We start from the raw sequence: 20,283 nt of genomic DNA on the forward strand, positions 1-20,283 counted from the left end.
CAACGCTGGTAAGGTGATACGTGCACGCAGAAGAGATGCCTATCCTTCCACTCTTTTACATCCTCATCACCCACTCTTCCTTTGTGTTGTCCGTGTCCTCTGAGGAGGACGGAATCCCCTCTTCTTCTTCGTCCCCATCATCATCGTCGTCGTCCCCATCGTCCCCGTCAGCGTCGTCGTAGTCCTCATCGTCACTTCCGTCGGCCTCGCCAGCCGCATTTCCGGGTGTATCATCGTTCTCATCTTCTCCGTCTTCTTCATCCTCTTCCTCCTCGTCATCCTCATCCTCCACGCCAAACTCATCCTCATCGCAATCGCTCTCCAGCAGGGCGCCGCCGCCGCTCACTGACGGCCGTGTAGCAGAACGTCGCGGGCGCACAAACAGCGCGCGCAGCATCTCCTCCCGCTGCTCCGCCAATGACACAGCGACAGGGCTTCCCTTCTCTTTCTTCGCCTTGCTTCCCTCCAGGCGGCGTTCCCGTCGCGTCGCCAAGGCGTACGAGCCGCCCATAAGCGGAGAGATTGGAGCCGGTGACGTATCTACCCCCCCAGCCATTTGCAGCAATGACCATGCACGCTCAATTGCCTCTTTATCCACCTGGCCAGCGCGTTCACCATTCCCCGCAAGCAAACCAACGCTTCGGGCAAGCAGTACTCCCATGTTCTCATAGTGGCGAGTGTTGTAAGAGACCTCTAAAGGCCCTTCATCCATGGTTTCTCTTTTTTCATTATCTTCACTCTCTTCTTCCTCTTCATATTGCTGTTGGCCCTGCTTTTTCCCGCCAGACGTTATTCTTCTCTGCAACACAGCAGTGTTGTAGCTGCTTACGCCATCATTCTTACCTCCCATCATTGTGGCTTCTATGGTGTAACTCATGCGTATCCCAAACTGGTGGTACATCACAACACGCCCCGTATGTCGCTTACTTTTCTGCACCACAAAAGAGCACTGTGACATCGCAAAGGCAGGCGTTAGTTCACCCAAGAGAAGCGGGAGAAGTTTCTCCACATATGTGGATGCCGTCCCTACCGACGTTGTGACGCTGGGCACGTACCTTCGCTGGCCAGGAGCCAAATTGGAAGATGGGACTGCCGGTGAAGATGGCAACGCTGCTGCAGGTCCCTTTTCAGAAATCTTGCTCTCCTGTGTCTCAGCGCGGCGCGTGCACCCATAGATGAGAAAGTTCTTGGCGCGTGAATGTCCATGAAAATCCGCAAAGAGAGCCACGTGACGCTCCTCCTGTTCAATCATATGCTGTACAAGCCGTTTCAGCGAGTAAATCACAGGGTTCACCCACGGTTTGGGATCGGCGTAGTCACGGTTGAGGTCCGCCCCACCCAGTGAGCAGCGGTGATTCCCCACAACTACGCCGTCAGGGTTGAGCATGGGAATAATCTTCCACACAAACCGACTACGCAAGGCGTGTGCCTCTCCCTCATCACGGAGAAGCGACGCCACAATACCTCTCATCATCCAACTGCCATTACTCTCACCAGGGTGAACCCGAGCCGTCACGATACAGACCGGACGCTCCTTAATCGCAATCGGCATCTTTGGGGCTGGTTCCTCACCACTGTTCATGTCGCCCTTGTCATCATTGCCATCATTTCCATCAGTGTCGCTGCTCGCTGTCACTGTGAGAATGGGAACCGGAAGCCCCCCAGCTGTTGAGCAGAGCTTTTGAACTGTTAGCACGATGGAGGTTCCCAACGAGGCACTGGCCTGCATCTGCCACCGCTGCACATCCGCCAGCAAGTTCGAGTACGTGTATGGAAAGCAGTTTGCCAAAAAGACTCTGCCTTTTTTTTGCGGAAATGTAACAGTGAAGCTCAGTGTATAGCAAAATGATACCCCATCCTCCTTCCGAGGTTTTGAGCGTTTCGTGCTAACCGATTTCTTATTTTTCGCTTTTTTGGAAGGCTGCTGCCCACCACCTAATTTACGATCGCCGGGGCCGCCGTTGTTATTCCCACCCTCTGCAGGCGACGCGGCAGCACCACTCGCATTGTTGGCAGTGGTGGTGCATCGCACTGGGCGTCGATACAAATTCTGGTAATAGAAAATGTCATGTCCGCAACGCGTCCACTGCGGTGGGTCGTTTGTTCTGATTGCAGAAGATAAATCCTCCACGAAAAGCATGAGTGGCTGCTGCCCTTCGTTGAATGTAGAGGTGGATTTCTCCATGTTGAGTATGTTGAAGCGGTAGGCGGCACCAGGTGTATACTGCTCCACGCTAAAACAGAACCACTGCACATGACAATTTGTGTTGGTGTCAGGGCTCAAAACGAGATCGTACTCATTTGCGTCAATGGCAACAGCGCGCTGCAAGTTACCACTCTCAAAATCTGATTGAAATCTCAAGAGCCCCGGAAAAGATGGTGTTTGCTGTTGTGTCGGCTTCGCACCATTAGGTAGGACCTCAGACTCCGTCGTGTCCTCCCCATCCATCATGGCCCGCAGCAGAGGTGAAAATGACAGCGCAGGCCGCTCATAAATGATCCGATCCATATGGCACAGTGAGGTGCATAAACGCTCAATGAGGTGCTTCAACACCTGTATGCGTGTCTCTGCTGAGGGCGGCTGTAGTCCCTGGGAAGCCTGGGGGAGCAGGTGGCACTGCCCCAACTCCTGCAAATTCAGTCCCACAGTTGGAAAAAGAGAGGAGACAGCCTCGCGACATGGCGGCATCTCAACATCCAAGAACGCCCATGGCAAGCCATGCGGTGCAGCAAAGAGAAACGGGTCGGTCGACGACTCATAGCCACCGTTCACGCGCAACTCTGGTGAAAAAGCATTCGGTTGCAAATCAACTGGAAGAAACGAGAGAGGGAACGTCGTCGCATCAGCTCCCGGCAACAAGGCACTGGAGTCGTTTGCAGTCTGCAGAAACAGCGAAAAGAGGTTCTGTGTGGGAAGGGCGCGGACGGACGGCGTGGTCGCCTCTCTCTGCTGCGCCACCGCTGCTTCACCAGGTAGCGTGATGACGCCGAATAATGCATACAGCGACAGGTACAGCCTGTGCCAGTACACCGGCGAGCGTTGCGCTGCCTCAGCGGCCGCGACGGCACCTCGCACAAGCGTAGAGAGTTTCCCCGTGTCGCCTTGCAACTGCTCACGACAGCCACTGTCCTTGACCGTCAAAGCATTCAATGCTTTGAGCGCAGAGAGAACAATATCTGCGCGCCCAAACGGAAACGTGCTGAATGTACACAACATCGTAACAGCGCAATGATGTCTTGCAGCCTCCAGAGCCTGTATATTCCCCTTCCCCGTACAGCATAGCCGGCACAAAAGCTCAACTGACCAAAACGTCAGAGCTTCAAGGCGTTCTTTAAAGGAACGAACCGCCGCACTCTCCAGCAGTGCATTTTTAGATAGGAAGTTATATCCGAGGCAACCGATCTGTATACAGAGCTTTACCCCAAGAGAGCCAATAAGTCCCACATTAAGAGGCGAAACCGACAGCTGAAAGAGTGACACTACTAAATGCAGAAGGGTATCGCATGTGGGAAAGACGCGCCAAACAGCTGCGTCGAGACGTGCCCTGGAATCACTACTGGAATTTGTCGCCGCGACTGTGCTTCCCCCATCGAGAGACCCTAGAATGGCCAGGGCGTGTTCTAACGCAGTGTAGAGTGTCTCGGAAGCCCGCAGAAATGTTGCTAAAAACGTTGAGCGGCGCACCGCCGCAAGCACCTTTGTATTTTCTAACCCGCAGAGACCCAGCAGCATTCCAACACCCCCGAAAACGCGGGTCAAAGCAAATGGTAGGGAAGGCACGTAGGATGAACCTACTGATACAGCATTTAAAGCCAACGAGCCTTCGCCTCGCACAGTGGCGCTACAGCCAATGCCCATGTTACCCATGTTATTACAGTCACGACTCTGAATAGACGCGGCGAACGCGCATTCATGCGATTCAAGGATTGAGGCACATATCTGCACGAGACGAAGGCGAGAACACATTCTAACTATACGCTTACGGCGTGCACGGCACGTGGCACGAAGGATATTGTACAGCACTGTTACCAGACCTGCCGCCGCATTATAATCGGTCAATACAAGCTCGGATTCTAAAGCAGTCATAAATGTCCGCCAGGGACGATTCTTTTTGGAAAAAAGCGCCTGCCATGCATGCTTGGCAACTCGTGGACGCCCGCTCTCAGAGACGCCACATGGAAACAGCCATTCATGGAGTTCGTACAGATTGCGGTAAAAGTTTGGCCCTGCTGTCGCGCACAGATCATCAGAGCTACCACCGCCACCACCACCACCACCACTCGTCAAGCCCCCATTACCAAATACCAAACCACCACTATCACTAGGCGTCTTACCGCCATACACCACACAGCAGAATCGTAATTGTCGCAGAAACATCCCAGCAACAGCTGAAGCAGCGTCATCGACCGACCCCATCCGACTGCGCGGCACGAGAGCAGTCCCCTCTGTGTTTCTAGCCGCAACTGCAACCTGTGCTGCAGGGTAAACCTCCTTTGTTGGCGGCATGCGCAACATCGGTGGAAAGGGGTCACGGAGCGGTGATACAAGCGTCTCGTCACTGCGGGACTGAACAGCACCCTTTGCATGTCGCTTGGCCGTCGATGCATTCTTCTTTACCTGCAACGACGACGACTGCTGATGTCGCGTGCGCCCAGTGCCGGCGGCTTTCGCCTCGACGGAAGTTGCCCCAGAGGCGCCGCCTGCTGGTCTCTTTCGCGGCTCGCGCTTTGTCGCGCGCCGCATTGCAACCCGTCTCGAAACCCACTATTCTAATTAGTGTGGCCTTGGCACTTGTGTGAGCTGCGTGGGCACTGACAGTACGAACCGCCCAACACCACAAAAACACAAACCCTCTTCCTAAAAAAAAGGAGTGCCTCATAAAGAAGAAACAGAAAGAGAAATAGGAAGGTGGGCACAGTAGTAAAAATAAATTCGTATTTATATATATATATATATATATATATAAGCAAGTGTGCAGAGCACCTTCGCACCCGCAAGGCAGGAGACGCAACGCCAATCAAGAAAGAAGCAACACGCAGAAGTATCCCCACAACGAGAGCAGTGAACGGCGAGAAAAGGCCTCTTTCCATGCCACAGCCAAAGAATGATACAAAAAAGGGAAGACTCAGCACTACGAGACCACATCGATGCAAGCCGCCAAACGAAAGGAGGGAGAGTACATAAAGGCTAGATGTGCATCATTCATCTCGGTTCTTTTCTCCAATATGTTGTTCCAGTTATGACTCCTCACACATGAGAGCGGAGGCAAACCAGAAAGCCCGCCCTGCTGCAGCAGGAGGAGGAGGAGAAAAAAAAAGGGAAGCATCACACCGAGTTAGCCAAGACAACACGTGCATGGAACATCAACCCTCAGAGAGAAAGTGCAGAGGGAGAATGCCAAAAAAAGACCACAGGAGGTATGACGAAGACCCAACAGGAGGACGGAGAAAACAGAAGCAAGGAACATCACCCAGTATCCCCTTTCCCGAAGCTCTTTTCTTCGTCTTCCACCACATGGCCCTCGTCCACTCCACCTTCCACGCCGATTATGCGTTCGACTCATCTCAATTTTCACCACCTCTTCGAAGCCACACACATTCATCACCCTCGCAGAGTTCTCCACAGATCCGCAGAGCTGTGCAACTCCTGTCCGCAATGCCAAATACGCATCACACGCCAGATGCAAAACAAGTCCGCATAGTAGCAACGGCAACGAAGATATTGAAAAAAAAAAACAGAAAACTGGCTTGACCAGTCAAAAAAACAAAAAAAACAAAAAAACAGAAAAAAAAACCTGCGAAGAAGAGACTTGAGAGCACTTGTCACAGCTGAAACCAAAACAAAAAAAAATCTCTGAGAAATGGTAGCGAGAAGAATAAATCCCGAAGAGCAACACACAAATCCTCGCTTTCTCACAAAAGAAAACTCCACTATTTATATATGTTGTCCTTTGCACAACGCCGTCTAAGACTAAGAAATCTTCAACCTCTTTTGCGGGATTTAGTTTCATCCTCAATTTTTGGTTCTTTTTCTTCTTCTTCTTCTTCTTCTTCTTCTTCTTCTGTTCTTGCAGTAAGAAAGCTTATTCTTGTATATTCAAGTTGTGGTTGTTTTGCGCCCTATTTACCCGCTGATATTTCTTACATTGGGCGAGGCCTTGTATTCATCGACTTCACCACATTTCTTATGATTCAAACACCAGCACGAGCATACACATGCGCGCCCTCTCCTCATCCTTATTCTCTCCTTTTTTTTTCTAACGCAGTCAGAAATTCTCCGTTGCAATAATAATAATAATAATATTGCCTACCTCCGTGATGTTGTGCTAGTAGCAATGATGCGTTTCACGTCCGAAAGCATCAGCTGCTGCAACGCATCATCCTCACCCGGTTCTGACTTTTCGAGGGCCGTCTTGGCAGCGCTCAGGTTGCCTTGGAAGAAGGCCTGTGTCGCCTCAACTGCTGGCAAGAAGTTCTCTGACAACTTTTCTCGTGTGTGTGCCGCGAGGTGCCACTCTTCTTGCTTATCCCCCAAGTGCGCAACAAAGTCGTACATCACAGTGAAATCTTCCAGTTCATTCTTGGGCGATGGGGTCGATGACGATGACGCGGACAACGCCGCTTCCGCGCTCGCGGGGGTGGACACCAACGGCACTATGCCAACGGGGCGGGTCAAGATCTGTGCAGCGGCAAGATGCGCTGCTCGGCGATCAAGCATAAGGCCACTCGTCACAAATTTCTTTCCTGACCACTTGCGCCTCTCATAGTTGCGGAGGAGGAAGCCACGATTCAAAAGCTGTTCCCCAACAGAATGCTCATTGCTGAGGAAGTGCACACTGCTCATGTCATTTGTGCCAACAATCGTCGCTAAAGTGTGGGGAGAGTGCAGTACCGCAGCAACGAGTGCGTAGTTGGGGTCGCTCCCACTTGGCGGGATAAATGCAGTGAAGAAGTCCTGCGCGGCGTCTATCGCCCAAATCACAGGGTCCGCAGAAAGCGGCTGAACCCCCCACACGAAGCACAAAGCGTCCTGGTGGGCGGTTAAAACAAACGGCCCATACGAAACCTCAATCTCCTTTGCCGCGTCCACCAGTGCATGAAAATCGGAAGCCATCTTTTCTTGCAGCTCTTTTGGTGCTATTTTTCTATTCCTCTCTCTCACCTCACTGGCGTCCGCAGCGGACCCGACAACTCGGGTGTCGCGGAACGCCACGTACAGCAGCGTCATGCTCTTCACTTGCGGACGGTAGCCAACACGTATGCACGGAGCTGCTGGACCCGACTGAATCGATGGTGGGCGAACATCACCAGAGGAGGGCGATGCGAAAACTACAGACCGGCCTGATCGGCTACCAACCCGCGAAGGAAGAACAGATGCATACCGGGACAGCATAATGGAAGAGAGCTCTGATTCTTCCACTTCGGTTTCAGGATTTGCCATTGATCCAGACACGACAGCCTGAAATTGAAAAGGATTCTGATGATCCACCCTTTCAGCGTTTGCGGCACCCTCAGGTGGTATCGGTGGTGATGGTAATGATGGGATGGGGAGGCGTTTATTTTCCACCTCAAATGAAGCAAGGCTCCTGGTAGAAAAACACGTAACAAAGACAGGAACTGGGGAAAGCATACATACAACCGTGAAGGCCGTCACGAAATTGGCACTGATGTCATAGCCGTAAAGCAAGGTGAGGTCTTTTTCCATTAAGATCACCACGACGGCGATGTATAAACCCAGCGATACGAGAGCTATAAGTGGTAGTACTGCGGGGTGGACGAGGAGGCGGAGTATTTTGCCCATCGCAGAATTTTCTTTTCTCACACTAACAGTACATGCAAACTCCACCACGTGCAAATATAGTAGCGGAGCGGCAAAAACAGGAATTGCTGCCATAACCTCACCTGTGTTGTATGATATCCAAAAAGACCCTGCAAGTAGCAGCAGCATCACCAGAGCCAAGAGAACAAGGACCACAAACTGCAGTTCCACCGGTAGTCCACCACGGATAGGCAGCGGTGCGCGAGTGGAAGGCGTCAGATTAATAGCCGTGATTGCTGGATCCATCAAAGAATTCGATGTCAATGTTATCCGTTGCTGCTGCTGATGTTCCTGCAACTGCAATGGGATCAATTCCCGCCGGCTCAACGAGCACATCCTGTTAACAGTAAGGTTTCCACTTGGCCCATCATCGCTAAACAACATTTGGGAACGGTTCAACGGACGTTGCGTGCCAATAGCGCTCTTTGCCATAGTCTCCACCTGCACATCACTGCTTCCCACGTTATTGGCGCTTCGACGCATCATTGTGACCCTTCCGTCGGCAGTGATATTATCATCCAAATTGAGGAATGGTGGAGAAGGGGGCAACCACGACTGACGCAGCACTGGCAAAGACAGTGTCCTCCTCTCGATGATTGCGGGGTTCGGAATTGAAGAAGAGAGAGACCGAGTAGACTGCGGTGCCCGCGGAGACTGCAGGCTTTCATTGTCGCTCTCATTGGTATGAGTAACAGTTAAGGTACTCTCATGTTGCGGTGGTAACGCTGTCGACGCGCGAGGCGATCTAGGGATCATCTTTACAACAGTCTCCTCTTCCTCCTGCATGACAAGAGCTCGCTCTGGTGCAACAGCTGACCTTGTTACCTTTTGAAGACAATGCAGGTACGCCATAATTACCACAAGCAGTAGAAGGGCTATTGTGAGAGTCGTGGCAAGTGCCAGTGCGAAAGCGCCCCAGCGGCTCAGGCCGGCCGTGACTACAGAAAGTGACACATGATAAGCGCACAATAGGAGAATGAAAAGGAGAAAAACCAACGGACGTCCGACGGGACTCATTGGCTCTATATTTAGCGCATCCTCTCCGCGTACAGGAAAGCAATATCTTTTTTGTTCTTGCGGACCTTCCGTGCGCATGGCTGTATCACCGAATCGCGGCCTACCTCGGCGTCAAATTCTTGTATAGAGCTGTTCCAATAGTCGTTTTCCTCTTGCTATCTTCAGAGCAGTAATATCTAGATATTTATATATCAAGAGAACAATTGAAAAGGAAACAAAACAGATGCGCCCACAGCGTTTAATTCTTCATTTTTCATTTTCATTTTCATGTACTAGTCTCTTCGGCAACCCTCCTCCTGACTTGCTACTTTCGTCCTTCCCCTCACACAGACACACACAAGATGTGTTAAAGGAAGAAGCCCCTCTCAGAAACGAAAAAAAAAATATAACGCAATGAGTTTCTTTTAAGGAAGAGACTAACAGCAGCAACACTGGAAAGATGACTAAACACAGACACACACACANTATATATATATATATACAGTGCATACAACCGCTAGATGTTTTCTATGGCAAAGACAAATGATTCATCCAGGGTGTCCTCTCGCAAAATCCGGCCGTACGTAGCACCACCGTCAAGACTTAGACAAACGTATACAGATTCCATTACCTGGGAGACGTTGAATAGCAGTGCATTCCGATCAGGCTTCTCAACGTGGGTTCCCGGCAGAATCTGTCTATTCTGCTCAGCGCCACCGCAGCCCTCAGGACGGCCTGTCAGATACACCCTGTGCGCTGGTCCCAGAGTCACACCATTGACGTGCACAGTGAAGCGCTTTCCAACTCTTGGTTTTGCATCACACACATCGCACTCGGTTGCCACAGCGTAACGGACGTAATCTGGGACAGGTGCCGGTGGAAGCGTAGGTTCTGGTGGCAATACAGGTGCGGGCGTCGGCGCCGGTGTTGGCGTTGGTGGGGATGTTGGTGTTGGTGTTGGTGTTGGGGGATGAGAGACAGCTTCACCACTTTTGTTCTCTGTTCCCTCGGGAAGTGTCACGCGCGTCCCGTTTGCTAAGAACACAATTCCACCACCAGGACCGCGGGGAAGTGTGAGTTCATCCTTCATCGCTTGCAGCACCACCTCTGGTGGAGGCCACATGTTTCGAGCCGACTCTGGTAGATCCATCACTTTACTCATCCAATCTTGCGTCACCACAAACTCGTAGTGCATGCCGCCATTGGAATCCCACACATTAATGTTCATCGTGTTCGGTGCGAGGTCCACCGTCATAAAGCCGTGGCTGGCCCAAGGCTGCACGTACGGGCTGTACTCGGAGGGAGACGTAAGCGTAAAACGCCGGGCCGCACCACCGAGGCCGTGCGCCATCATTGCGCCACGCGACATGCCGCCGCTGGCCGCAAGCACGCGCCCCTCTACATTGTTCACCTCCACGACGTGGTCGTGGCCATTAAAGTACGCCTGTGCATTGTACTCCTTCATCAGCCGCATGATTTGGTTCACTGTGGGGACACGTTTGTGTCTACCACTTCCAACAATAGGGTAATGTCCAAAAATGATTTTCCACCGCGCATTGCTTTTTCGGAGCTCTTCCGTCAACCACTGCAACTGGTGGCCGTTCTTGAGCGACTTGTCAAGTGTGTTCACCGCAAAAAGTTGTACTGTGTACCCCGTGTCGTCGATGGGGAGCTTGACGGTGTAGTACTTGTCTGGCCAGTACCACCGCGGATTCCGACTTGAGTACTGTATCTGCCCCCCAATTTTATCGTGGTTTCCTGCGCATGGGAAGAAAGGGCCCGATACGTTTGCCATGTCTTCTTCAAAGGAATGCTGAATGCAGTACGACAGATCGCCACAGTAGAAGTTGTCTCCAACACTGATTGTAAAATTGCAGCCAAGGTTTCCACATACCTCCACGTAACGTCGCGTTGAGATGATCTCTGTGTTCCAACCACTCGCATAGCCGCCCAAGCCCCAATCTCCAATAACACCAAACACTAAACCATGGACCACGTTGTGGTTATTGGCACAAAGCAAACAAGCAAACAACACCACGAGAAACCGCGTAGAAAAGGGCGTCATTACCCTTGTTGGAGATCCACTTCTTTGTTCCTCTTCCTCAGGCAATACAAAAAAGAAAAAAAGGAAGGAAGGAGGAAGAAGCCCCCCCCCAAAAAAAAAGGCAGAGCAGAAACAAGACTTGTTACAAAATACACCTGTGGTGGCGATAGTAGCAGCACAAATGCGGCATAGAAATACAGACGCTTCTAATTGCTCAATAGCGTACCCCCAAGAGTTGTGTGTAGGCATACGGCAGCCCAGCGCAGGGAATAAGAATGACCAGTAGCATGAGAAAACAGAGAAAACGAAAAAAAAAAATGCACCATGAACCTCCTCTCCTCGAGCACCACTGATACGAAGCTGAATGGAGAGCGGAAACATGCACCCCGTATAAAACGAAAGAAGGGAACAAACCAAAACAACAGACAACAAAAGGTTTTTTTTTTCTTTTACCACAAAAAACCAGAAGGCAAAAAATAACAAAATGAAAAAAAAAACAACCATGAAACAAAAATAACCCCAAAAGTCACATCCTACCCCCTTTTCTCGTAACGCAAGAAGACGGGAAGGCATAAATATATATGTGCAGTCTACCGCAAATCATTAGTGCGGTGCATGCATTATACTGCTCTGTGGCGACACCCCATGATGGACAATCACTTGCGGCATCATCACAGGCTCACTGGCCTCAACGTGCAGTTTGGAGGTGCCACCGCGGCAGAGACGCATGCTTCGCACCACGTAAGCGATTAAGAGCACAGCTACCGCAATCATCACAAATACGAGTGGCTGCCACCAGCAGCTGTTCCTTAGAAAGCAGAGCAGGTTGTACCACGCGCACCGCGAGCATGCCGACTGCCCTGAGCTCTCAACAGCGATGCCGGCGCCGTCGGGCGCACTGCCGCCTTGCGTGCCGTTCGTCCACCCTGTCGCGGTCACCAAGAACTCCACAATTTTCGTATCCACGACATCGCCTTTCGCGTTTCGCAGGGTAACACTGCACTGCATCGTCCCTTCAGCCGTGGTGTCCTGAACGAGCAAGTCAAAGCGGCGTGTCGCGTCTTCACTCGGTCGCATGCTCACCGTCTGCGCGATCATTGGGTGAATACCCTCCGTACAGTCGACCAGGCTGAGTGTGTACTGTGCCGTCTCCGTGCCAGTGTTCCGCACAGTTACTTCAACCACACCATCCCTTGTGCTGGCATCAATTTTGTCCTTCAGAACTCGTGTAGAGATAATCTTACCCGACGAGACTGACAGCAGGTACTGCAGCCGATCCGCGGAAATAGTGAGGGTTATCATCGTTGCCAGCGACCCCCGCATCCAGTATGAAACGTATGGTTTTGTTGAAGTGTTGCCACCGCTGAAATCAAAGTCGCCAAGGAAGCGTGCCATGTACCTCCCCCTGCCTCCTGCAGTCTCCTGCGCCAAGTCCCGTTCGCGGTAGTCCTCCAGTTGGTCGGCCAGGCAGGACCCTTTCTGCAAGGAGCACTTGCTACCCTGACTTGAAAAAGCCTCGTACGACACCCCCACCTTGTTGCAGTCTCGGCCCTGAACCGTCACGAGATCCTTGTCCAGCAGCATCCACTCCTTCGCACCTGCCAACACACGCTGATGCCATCTTGGGAAGGTGGGTACAAAAAGCATTTTTCCAGACAGATCCAGTGGTGTGGTTGGGGGCACAAAATCACCGACAAGACGACCCCATGCGCCAAACTCCGGCGAAGAGTCCGCCAGCACATCTGGCCCCAATTCAAGCGTCGTCTTGTTCTGTTCAGTATCATTCTCCTCGCCAGATGACACTGTCACATACACACGGTACCATGACGCTCCCGAGCCAACAGTGTAGCCAGCGTACCACAGATCCCCGAAACGGAGGCATGATGCTGCGCCCGATTTGCCGAATAAGTTGCACGTCTGGACTCCGCGGCTGTCCGGGGGGCAGAGACCCGCCATCTGGCAGATGCCGCAGGTGCAGCAGAACCCCTGACTGTACGGAATTGTATTCCCGTTGCTATCCATGACCAAGCCACATGTCGCCATCAAATCAAACGCGTCGGAGCATCCCTGAAACACATCCGTCATGATCTGCTCTTCGTATGGCTTGGCGTTAAAATTTCGCTCGTAGAAAACCGGGTAACGGTACTGCACCTGAGACTTTCTTGTTGTCATACGAATCGGCAAAAACTGAACACGGTTGTCACCAGCACCTTTGGTCTTATCCATGGCATCACGCACAAATACGACTTCTTCCACACCAGCTGCCTGTCCACTGTCCACCGTCAGCGTCACAACCATCTTTTTTTCGCACGGTATAGGATCAACACTGCTGCCACGCTCGCAGTACTCAATAGAAGACGACGCCACAAGTGTAGCCCTCACACCAAAGGGAAGGGTTATAACAGTTTGGGCAGCAAGCACTGCAATGATCAATGCAGAGAGAGAATGCATGTTCTTTTCTTTTTCTTTGCGGGGTTGGTGGGGAAAAACCTTGGTTGCTTGTTCACTCTCTTTATCTGCGCAGAATGGCTATGATCATTCAATCAATGAGGAGGCAATGTGAGAACAGAGAGAGAGAGAGAGAAAAAAAGGGGGAAAGCCGCAGAGAATATGCACCACAAAGCAGTCACCTCGCCCCAGGCGGTGTGCCCATGAATAGCTCTTCGAATGTTGAAGGCATGTGATAATAATAAAAGAGTGAAACGCCTCCCACCCCGCAGACAAAAAAAAACAGATGCTAATTAGAGTGGGGTGACCTTGTGCCCTTTCCGGTGTTCTTCTTCTCACACCTTTGCGGCCCAGTCATCACCCTTCCGTGGGGTGATACCTGCCAAAACGAAAAAAAATTCAGCAACAAGACACATAGCATCCGGTTTTCCTTCTTGCTGGGAAGCCGACGCGCATGACTTGCTTAAGTGCCACACAGACAGAAGCATCTCGGCTGCCAAGACGCTCCGCTACACTGTGGTCCACAAGTCACGCCCTCTCCTTGTTGCCGCCGCTGCTGCTGTTGCTGCTGCAACTCCCAGGGGATGGAGCTTCTTCAATCGTCACTTCCACCTCGGAAATCGTTTCGGCAGATTTGCTCGCGTGCTCCTTCACGTCCTCTTCAAACTCCACTTCAACACACCCCTCCGTACTGTAGTCCCCAACCGTTTCTTTGGGTAGCATGGGATCATCATCCTCCAGCTGCTTCTCAACAAAGTCCTTTGAGATTTTCCCGGTATTTGGGTCATACGCCATCTTTGCACCCCTGGCAACCTTCTTGCCCTTTTCATTTTCCCCGACACCAAACGCCATCACACCCATTTGCGGCAGTCCATCCCCGCGCCGCAGGCCCTCCATCATGGAACGCATCGAATCACGCATCTCCGGCGTCAGAGACTGATTGAGCGTACGGTGCATGTCCTGCAGCATAGAGGGGTCCATGACGGGGTTCCCTCCCACAAAGCGACCATCGAAAAAATCCGAAGATGACTGACCAGCTGATGAACTGTTTTTAGCCTGCGAAAGAATCTTTGCGAAGTTCTCAATGTTGGAGACGCCGCCAGCGCTACCACTACCACCACTGCCACACCGCCCACCGCCACACTGGAGCCGTGAGGGCGTTGGGTGGAAAAAAGAAGTTAAAGCGCACGAGACCACCACCTGTGACCGCTTCATGGCGCTCTCCCTGCTGCATATCCAAGTATGCGCCCAACGAGGAAAAAAATTGAGGTGAAAAAACAAAAAGAGACCAAGGCGAAAGGGAAAAAAATAAAACAACTAAAGTCAGTCACGAATGGGGAAATCAATTGAAAGTCTCAAAGACACCAGCAACTCTTCATTCCCACTCGCCAGATTCGCCCGAATAGAAGTATATCTTTGCCTCACTTCGGTATGTCAATTCTTTTCTTCATTCACAATCTTCCGTCATTGGCTGTGTAGGATCGTTTTGCAATCCCCTGCAAAACTAAGCACATAGCAACATGTCTGCTCTACTGACCAGGTCCCAGCCAACTCACCCTCTCTGTCACTTGTTTTGAGATTCATTAACATGCGTTTGTCATGCTTCTCATTCTCTCCAAACGCAAACACATACACACACCTACATCCAGACGTGCGGTATCGCATCGTTACACAACCACATCTCCAGTCGGATGCGGCAGAGCGGGGAAACAGATTCCTCGCAGAAGCTCCATCGGTCTCTGAGACTGCAACGGGAGCCGCCCGTGGTAGTTTCCCCCAAGACCCCTGTCGGAAGTGGCGCTGCCAGGACCCACCTGTCTAAGCGTCCCGTAGTTCGGCACTGTCAACGCCATGTGTGATGCTGCGGGAAAAGGAGAAACAAATGGAGACTCTTCACGACCACTGCTCAGTTGCGAAGCATCGGTGAAATCCAACTGCTTGGGGTACGCAAGAAAGGGCAGCAAGCGGCAGAACCACCTCACAATGAAATTGGGATGCACGTGTTCTCCGTGCTCGTCACCATCACCAAAGACTTGTTGAAGGTTCGCCTTGACACCAACGTCGAATTGGTTTACAGGAGGACCAGTGGCAATTCCTTCCTCCAACTGATGCTGATGAACAACAAGGTCAAGGGTAGTTGAGTTGTGTCTTGCCAACCAAAAGTGTTTTTTCAACAATGACGCTGTCAAAACTAGGAAGATTAACGCTTCTGTAAGGCATACGTACACCCCTAAAAATGGCGGGCAAACGTCCATTCCTCCAAAATAGCCATTGGAAGTAATAATGCCAGTTTCTCTTCCAGTAGCCTTCTTAGGATGAACACCTCCATCCAGCACAAGTGGCCCTGTCCAGCATTTCCCATTGCGCCACACGGACCACTCTCCATCGTTACGATGCACGATCTTTCCACCGACAATTTGGTAGTGTTGAACAATATATGATCCAATAGCCACAAACAACAGAACGCACACCCAGAGCGTAAAGATAAATGTGTAGAATACCACAAGAAGATATTGTTTGTAGTTGAAAAACCCCACACACTGCCCGAGCCACGGGCAGTGATGGTCATACTTTAGGACACAGCGCCTACAACGACTGCAGTGGTGTGCCCGCTGTGGCTTGTATGAGGCACACACTGGGCACATATGCAGACCACCTGCCAGCCTCAACGCTAAAGAAGCACTCTTTGGAGAACGCTGCCTAAATGCTTGCGGCACACGACCGGGATCGGTAACCACTGCCGCAACGTACGCCCACGTTGCGAGTGCAAAAAGAAAGACAGAGACGCCAAACATAATCCAATTCTTGGGTGAGACGTCAAACAAGTAGTTGAGGTGAAGAGGGGAAGAGGAAGTTGGTCGCGCTATCTCCCGCCTAAACGGTTGCAAGAAGGCCAAAGCCAACGCACTCAGGGTCTCGGGAAAAAGAAATGTGTAGTAGCTATGTGCCGAGTAACTCGTCACCACGAAGAGGGTGGTAAGAATGATGACATCTGCTACACTGCGTCCACAGCACCTCATTCCGTGATTGCGCGTCAATCTTCCACGTCGAACAAATAAAGCTCCGTTGGTCTAGCCAATTTGAGTTTGGTGGGTGTAAAGGCGAGCCAACCAGCCCACACAAATCCAACAACTGCAAAGGGAAATACCCTCCCAATCGTTTCCCTCCCACTTTCCCTTCTTTCCCCGGCGTGATTTCACTGATGATAAACAAAACCACAGACGAAAGGGTCCCCTGGATCGTTGTCACCACGATTCTCGTGGCACACGTCCAGACACAAGAGAAAAACCCGGTGAGTATTCTTCTCTCGTTGGTTTTCCGGTGCCCTCTTTCACGATTGTTACCTCTTTTCCCCCAAAAAAGCAGGAACAAATTGGAAAGCAAAAGTCTGCGCGTGTGTGTGCGTGTGTCTTGTTGTGTGTAGATATGCTTTCTTTTTAAAATAATCACTGTGCGGGCGTCGAGGAACGGCTCTGTATCCACCTAAAGGAAGTATTTCTTCCTCCCTTTGCGCTATCTCTATAATAAAAAAATTGGTGCAATATCAGCTGTTCTCCTTTTCTGGCGCACGTCCCTCGCAGAGAAGACGTTGATAACGGCTAGAAAAACGACCTACGCCCCCATCAGGGAGAATAATAATAATAAGAAGAAGAAGAAATAGAAATAGAAATGGAATTATGAAGAAAGGATATAAGAGTCACCGTAGAGCACATAAGCTATTTTAAAAAGGCTCATGGCCCCGAACAAGCAACGCTCCAGATTCCAGTATGTACGGTGGTATATAATGTACAAGCATGAAGAAGTCGATAGTGTCGAGGGTCTACGGGGACCTATTGCCAGCCCACCGCCCTCTGTCAATCCCCCGCTTCCTAGCGGCGCTCTCATGCGCGTCAAACAATCGCCGTGCACTGGGAGAAAGTCCCGAAGTAGTTTGTAATGCTTGATTAGCCAGCGCTTCCTCAACCCCAGCGGAACGGCGTGGAAGTGTCCTTGACGGCGTCCCAAGAAGCAGCCCCTCAAGATCGTGATGTGTTGTCGCCGCAACACTTTGGTCAGAAATGGGAGAAGACCCAAAAGCAAAGTCACGATCCACTTCGTTTGGCACACTGACGCAGCGACTAGGCCCTACGGGATATTCCTCATCCTCCTCCTCTTCAACCCAGCCATTGTGTTCCCCGTACAAGCGATACGCGGTGTTCATAGCGCACAAGTAAATGTTGTCAGTGTCAGATAAATAGGACGACAAAACAGCCTCTCTCTTGAGCGGATTATGGCTCGCAGCGAGCGAGAACGCGTCACGGATGAGACTCTGGATGTCGTCGTCCGCATCCATTGCACCATGCCCGTTCAGTGGAACGGTGTCCACGCTGATCTCCGCTAAGGGGGATTGGCACCCGTGTCCCTGCTGGATGGGCGACTGCCCAGGCGTCGCCATACCGTTCCCCCTCCGTCCAAACCGTTGCTGCTGCTCCCGCTGATGTTGTTTTTGATGTTCTTCGACCATCCGTAGTTGTTGATGCAGCACGGCATCCGCGCGGTGCTGCAGCGACAACAGCGAAGGCATCCTGCTACGCGCCTACAGCACAGAGACTAGAAGATTTTCTTCAAAAGAGGAGTAGAAGTAGGAGTAGGTGTTGCGGCTCGCAACAAAGAAAAAAAAAGACAACTGGGATGGCGAGTGTGGGCTGTTGTACAGCTTCCCATCGATGGATACTCGTCGAGAACAAGGAAGAGGAAATGATCCCGAGCACATGACCACAGGCTCCCCCTCCGGCACCAACACGCGTGCGTCATCTTCCCTTCCCCCTCTGCACGTGCACTGCGTGTTCATGGGCGAAGTTGGACACCCATGAAGTCATATCAGTCGAACGAGAAAAAAAAAATCACATGATGAGACTTAATATAGAAACAAGACAACAATAATAGCCAGAAGGAGGGTCCGTAAAGCGAAACAACGGGGAAAAGCCTCAAAAACAAAAGAAAAACAAAAAGATAATAACAGATAACATGGCCACACACACGAACGCACACACACACACACACACACATATGCACAGCGAAGAAGTGTAGGTGAAGAAGGAGGAGAGAAGAAGATAGTAAGGGCAGAAATAATTCTAAAGAGACACATCTTTCTTCCGTCGTATTTCTGCGACTCTCGCTCTTATTCACCATACTGTCCCTCTCTATATCTTTCTCGCTCCGTCTCACAGACTTCAACCCCCTTTCAAAAAGCCAATCACAACAAATGAAAAGCACCAGCAGAAATAATGACAAGATGAAAACAAAGAGCACTGATAAACGGGTAAAAAAAAAAACAGCTGGATCATAGTGAAGCGAACAAATAAACGCATTCACTTGATCATCCTTACTTTTTTTCCCTCTGCAGGACCAAATTGAGACCGCTTTTTTGTTCCCTCAATTCACTGTTGCTGTTGTTTGGGGTAAGGCAACGGAAAAAATACAGAGCCGCACACACGTGGAAAGAGCCTTTCTGCATGCCCAGCATTGAAGCTCTCTATGGTGGCCAGCGTGCGCGGGCATTTGCATTGACAAGTGGGGTGAACAAGCGTTGGCAGACCCAAGAGGGGATCAAAAAAAAGGCACAAAAACTGCCCAAAAAAATGGAGCAGGCATGCGAGAAGTTGTGGAGACTCACACGATAAGCCCGTACAGTTAACGTAGGAACAATAAAAATAGACAGCGCACAGGTAAATTCACTTCACATTTATTCATATCAGTATTTGTTCTTCTTCTTGTCCTTCTTTGGCCTCACCATGCATATACGTGTACACACGCTGCGTAGGCAACAGAAGTCAGCATCAACGTCTTGCCAGCGCCCGTCCACGGAGTGGAAAGCCAAGGGGCAGGAAGCAAAGAGAGCGTGAGGACGCACTGGCACAGCTCCCACACACCCTCTTCCGCCGCATCCCCACCATTTTTTTTTTCGTTACTTGTCGGCGACTGGCCCTGTCCAATACGTGTTTGTCTTATGCGTTTCATCGATCACCGGATAGAAACGTTCGCTCTGCCCGTTTGGATGTCAATTCAGCTTCATGTTCGGTTCTCCCGATCCTGCTGCTGCTTTTGTTGTTGTTGTTGTTGTTCTTGTCATCGTGTTTAGTTCGTTTTTTGTCAATATTTGCCCTCATTTCTCAGCGAGTGTTCCACACACACACACACAAAGACACAAACGCATTCCGACGTGCGGTGTCCCTCCTCCGATTGACGCTCAAAAGAGAAAAAAGCCAAAAGCAATGAAAAAAAAAAAACGAAAAAAAGAAACAGTCCTTCTTAAATACATGTAGGGTGGAAATGCTGTGCGTCGCCACTGTTCGATTAGGATGAAATCTCGATCTCGCGGAGCAAAAACATCAAAAAAAGAAGCACTGAGAAAAACAGAACTCAACAACATGAACAAAGAGACGCTCGTATGTGTGTGTGTGTGTGCCTATAAGGGCCAGCGTCTCTGTGTGCCTGTGGAGGGTGAGACAGAGATAGAGGGAATGGCTGAGCAACCAACACACGGAACGGGAGAGGAGAAAAGGTAAGAAAGTACTACAGAGGGGAAATGCGCAGGGTGGGGGTGAGGGAAAGGAGGAGGGGGGCGGTTGAGTAGAAGGCAAAGGCAAAAGCAAGCAGTATCACCCACTAGCTGAGCCATTGCAAACACACTAGGGAAAGGCAAAAACAAGAACAAAAAGAGAAGCACACAGCACAGTTTTCTCCTGCTGCACGTTAAACTCAGAGAAAAATACGGCAACGCTATGGTAACCATGCGGGGGGTGAAACGAAGGTGGACAGCAGATGTGGCGGTGTTGACGCGCATGAGTGACCACCACGTCGCCGCCAACACGCACACATCCACCACCGAACAAAGCGGAAATAAAATGGCAATCAGGAAATGCCACAGGTGTGGTTCTTTTTTTATCGCGACCGAAACGGCACAGTCCTCTCACTCTCTCTCTCTCTCTCTCTC

The 20,283-nt window shown here is 50.9% G+C and overlaps 7 protein-coding genes across 7 annotated transcripts; all 7 read right to left on the bottom strand.

The window, feature by feature from the left end:
* Positions 1–55: 55 nt before the first annotated feature.
* Positions 56–4,744, bottom strand: DQ04_00331120 (putative zinc carboxypeptidase; the record flags this gene model as incomplete). Its single annotated transcript, XM_009308776.1, has 1 exon — positions 56–4,744. The coding sequence occupies one exon, from the start codon at positions 4,742–4,744 to the stop codon at positions 56–58; it is 4,689 nt and encodes a 1,562-aa protein (XP_009307051.1).
* Positions 4,745–6,307: 1,563 nt separating this feature from the next.
* Positions 6,308–8,836, bottom strand: DQ04_00331130 (hypothetical protein; the record flags this gene model as incomplete). Its single annotated transcript, XM_009308777.1, has 1 exon — positions 6,308–8,836. The coding sequence occupies one exon, from the start codon at positions 8,834–8,836 to the stop codon at positions 6,308–6,310; it is 2,529 nt and encodes an 842-aa protein (XP_009307052.1).
* Positions 8,837–9,332: 496 nt separating this feature from the next.
* On the bottom strand, positions 9,333–10,880 carry DQ04_00331140 (putative Tartrateresistant acid phosphatase type 5; the record flags this gene model as incomplete). Its single annotated transcript, XM_009308778.1, has 1 exon — positions 9,333–10,880. One exon carries the CDS (start codon positions 10,878–10,880, stop codon positions 9,333–9,335), a length of 1,548 nt encoding a protein of 515 aa, XP_009307053.1.
* A 582-nt stretch (positions 10,881–11,462) lies between these two features.
* Positions 11,463–13,310, bottom strand: DQ04_00331150 (generative cell specific-1; the record flags this gene model as incomplete). Its single annotated transcript, XM_009308779.1, has 1 exon — positions 11,463–13,310. The coding sequence occupies one exon, from the start codon at positions 13,308–13,310 to the stop codon at positions 11,463–11,465; it is 1,848 nt and encodes a 615-aa protein (XP_009307054.1).
* A 525-nt stretch (positions 13,311–13,835) lies between these two features.
* DQ04_00331160 (hypothetical protein) lies at positions 13,836–14,522 on the bottom strand (the record flags this gene model as incomplete). The annotated part of the gene is made up of 1 exon (XM_009308780.1): positions 13,836–14,522. The coding sequence occupies one exon, from the start codon at positions 14,520–14,522 to the stop codon at positions 13,836–13,838; it is 687 nt and encodes a 228-aa protein (XP_009307055.1).
* Positions 14,523–14,974: 452 nt separating this feature from the next.
* DQ04_00331170 (palmitoyltransferase PFA3) lies at positions 14,975–16,327 on the bottom strand (the record flags this gene model as incomplete). Its single annotated transcript, XM_009308781.1, has 1 exon — positions 14,975–16,327. The coding sequence occupies one exon, from the start codon at positions 16,325–16,327 to the stop codon at positions 14,975–14,977; it is 1,353 nt and encodes a 450-aa protein (XP_009307056.1).
* An 800-nt stretch (positions 16,328–17,127) lies between these two features.
* Positions 17,128–17,871, bottom strand: DQ04_00331180 (hypothetical protein; the record flags this gene model as incomplete). The annotated part of the gene is made up of 1 exon (XM_009308782.1): positions 17,128–17,871. The coding sequence occupies one exon, from the start codon at positions 17,869–17,871 to the stop codon at positions 17,128–17,130; it is 744 nt and encodes a 247-aa protein (XP_009307057.1).
* Positions 17,872–20,283: the final 2,412 nt, after the last annotated feature.

Source organism: Trypanosoma grayi, assembly GCF_000691245.1.
Source record: "Trypanosoma grayi strain ANR4 Tgr_33_V1, whole genome shotgun sequence".
In the NCBI taxonomy this organism is placed as follows: Eukaryota; Euglenozoa; class Kinetoplastea; order Trypanosomatida; family Trypanosomatidae; genus Trypanosoma; species Trypanosoma grayi.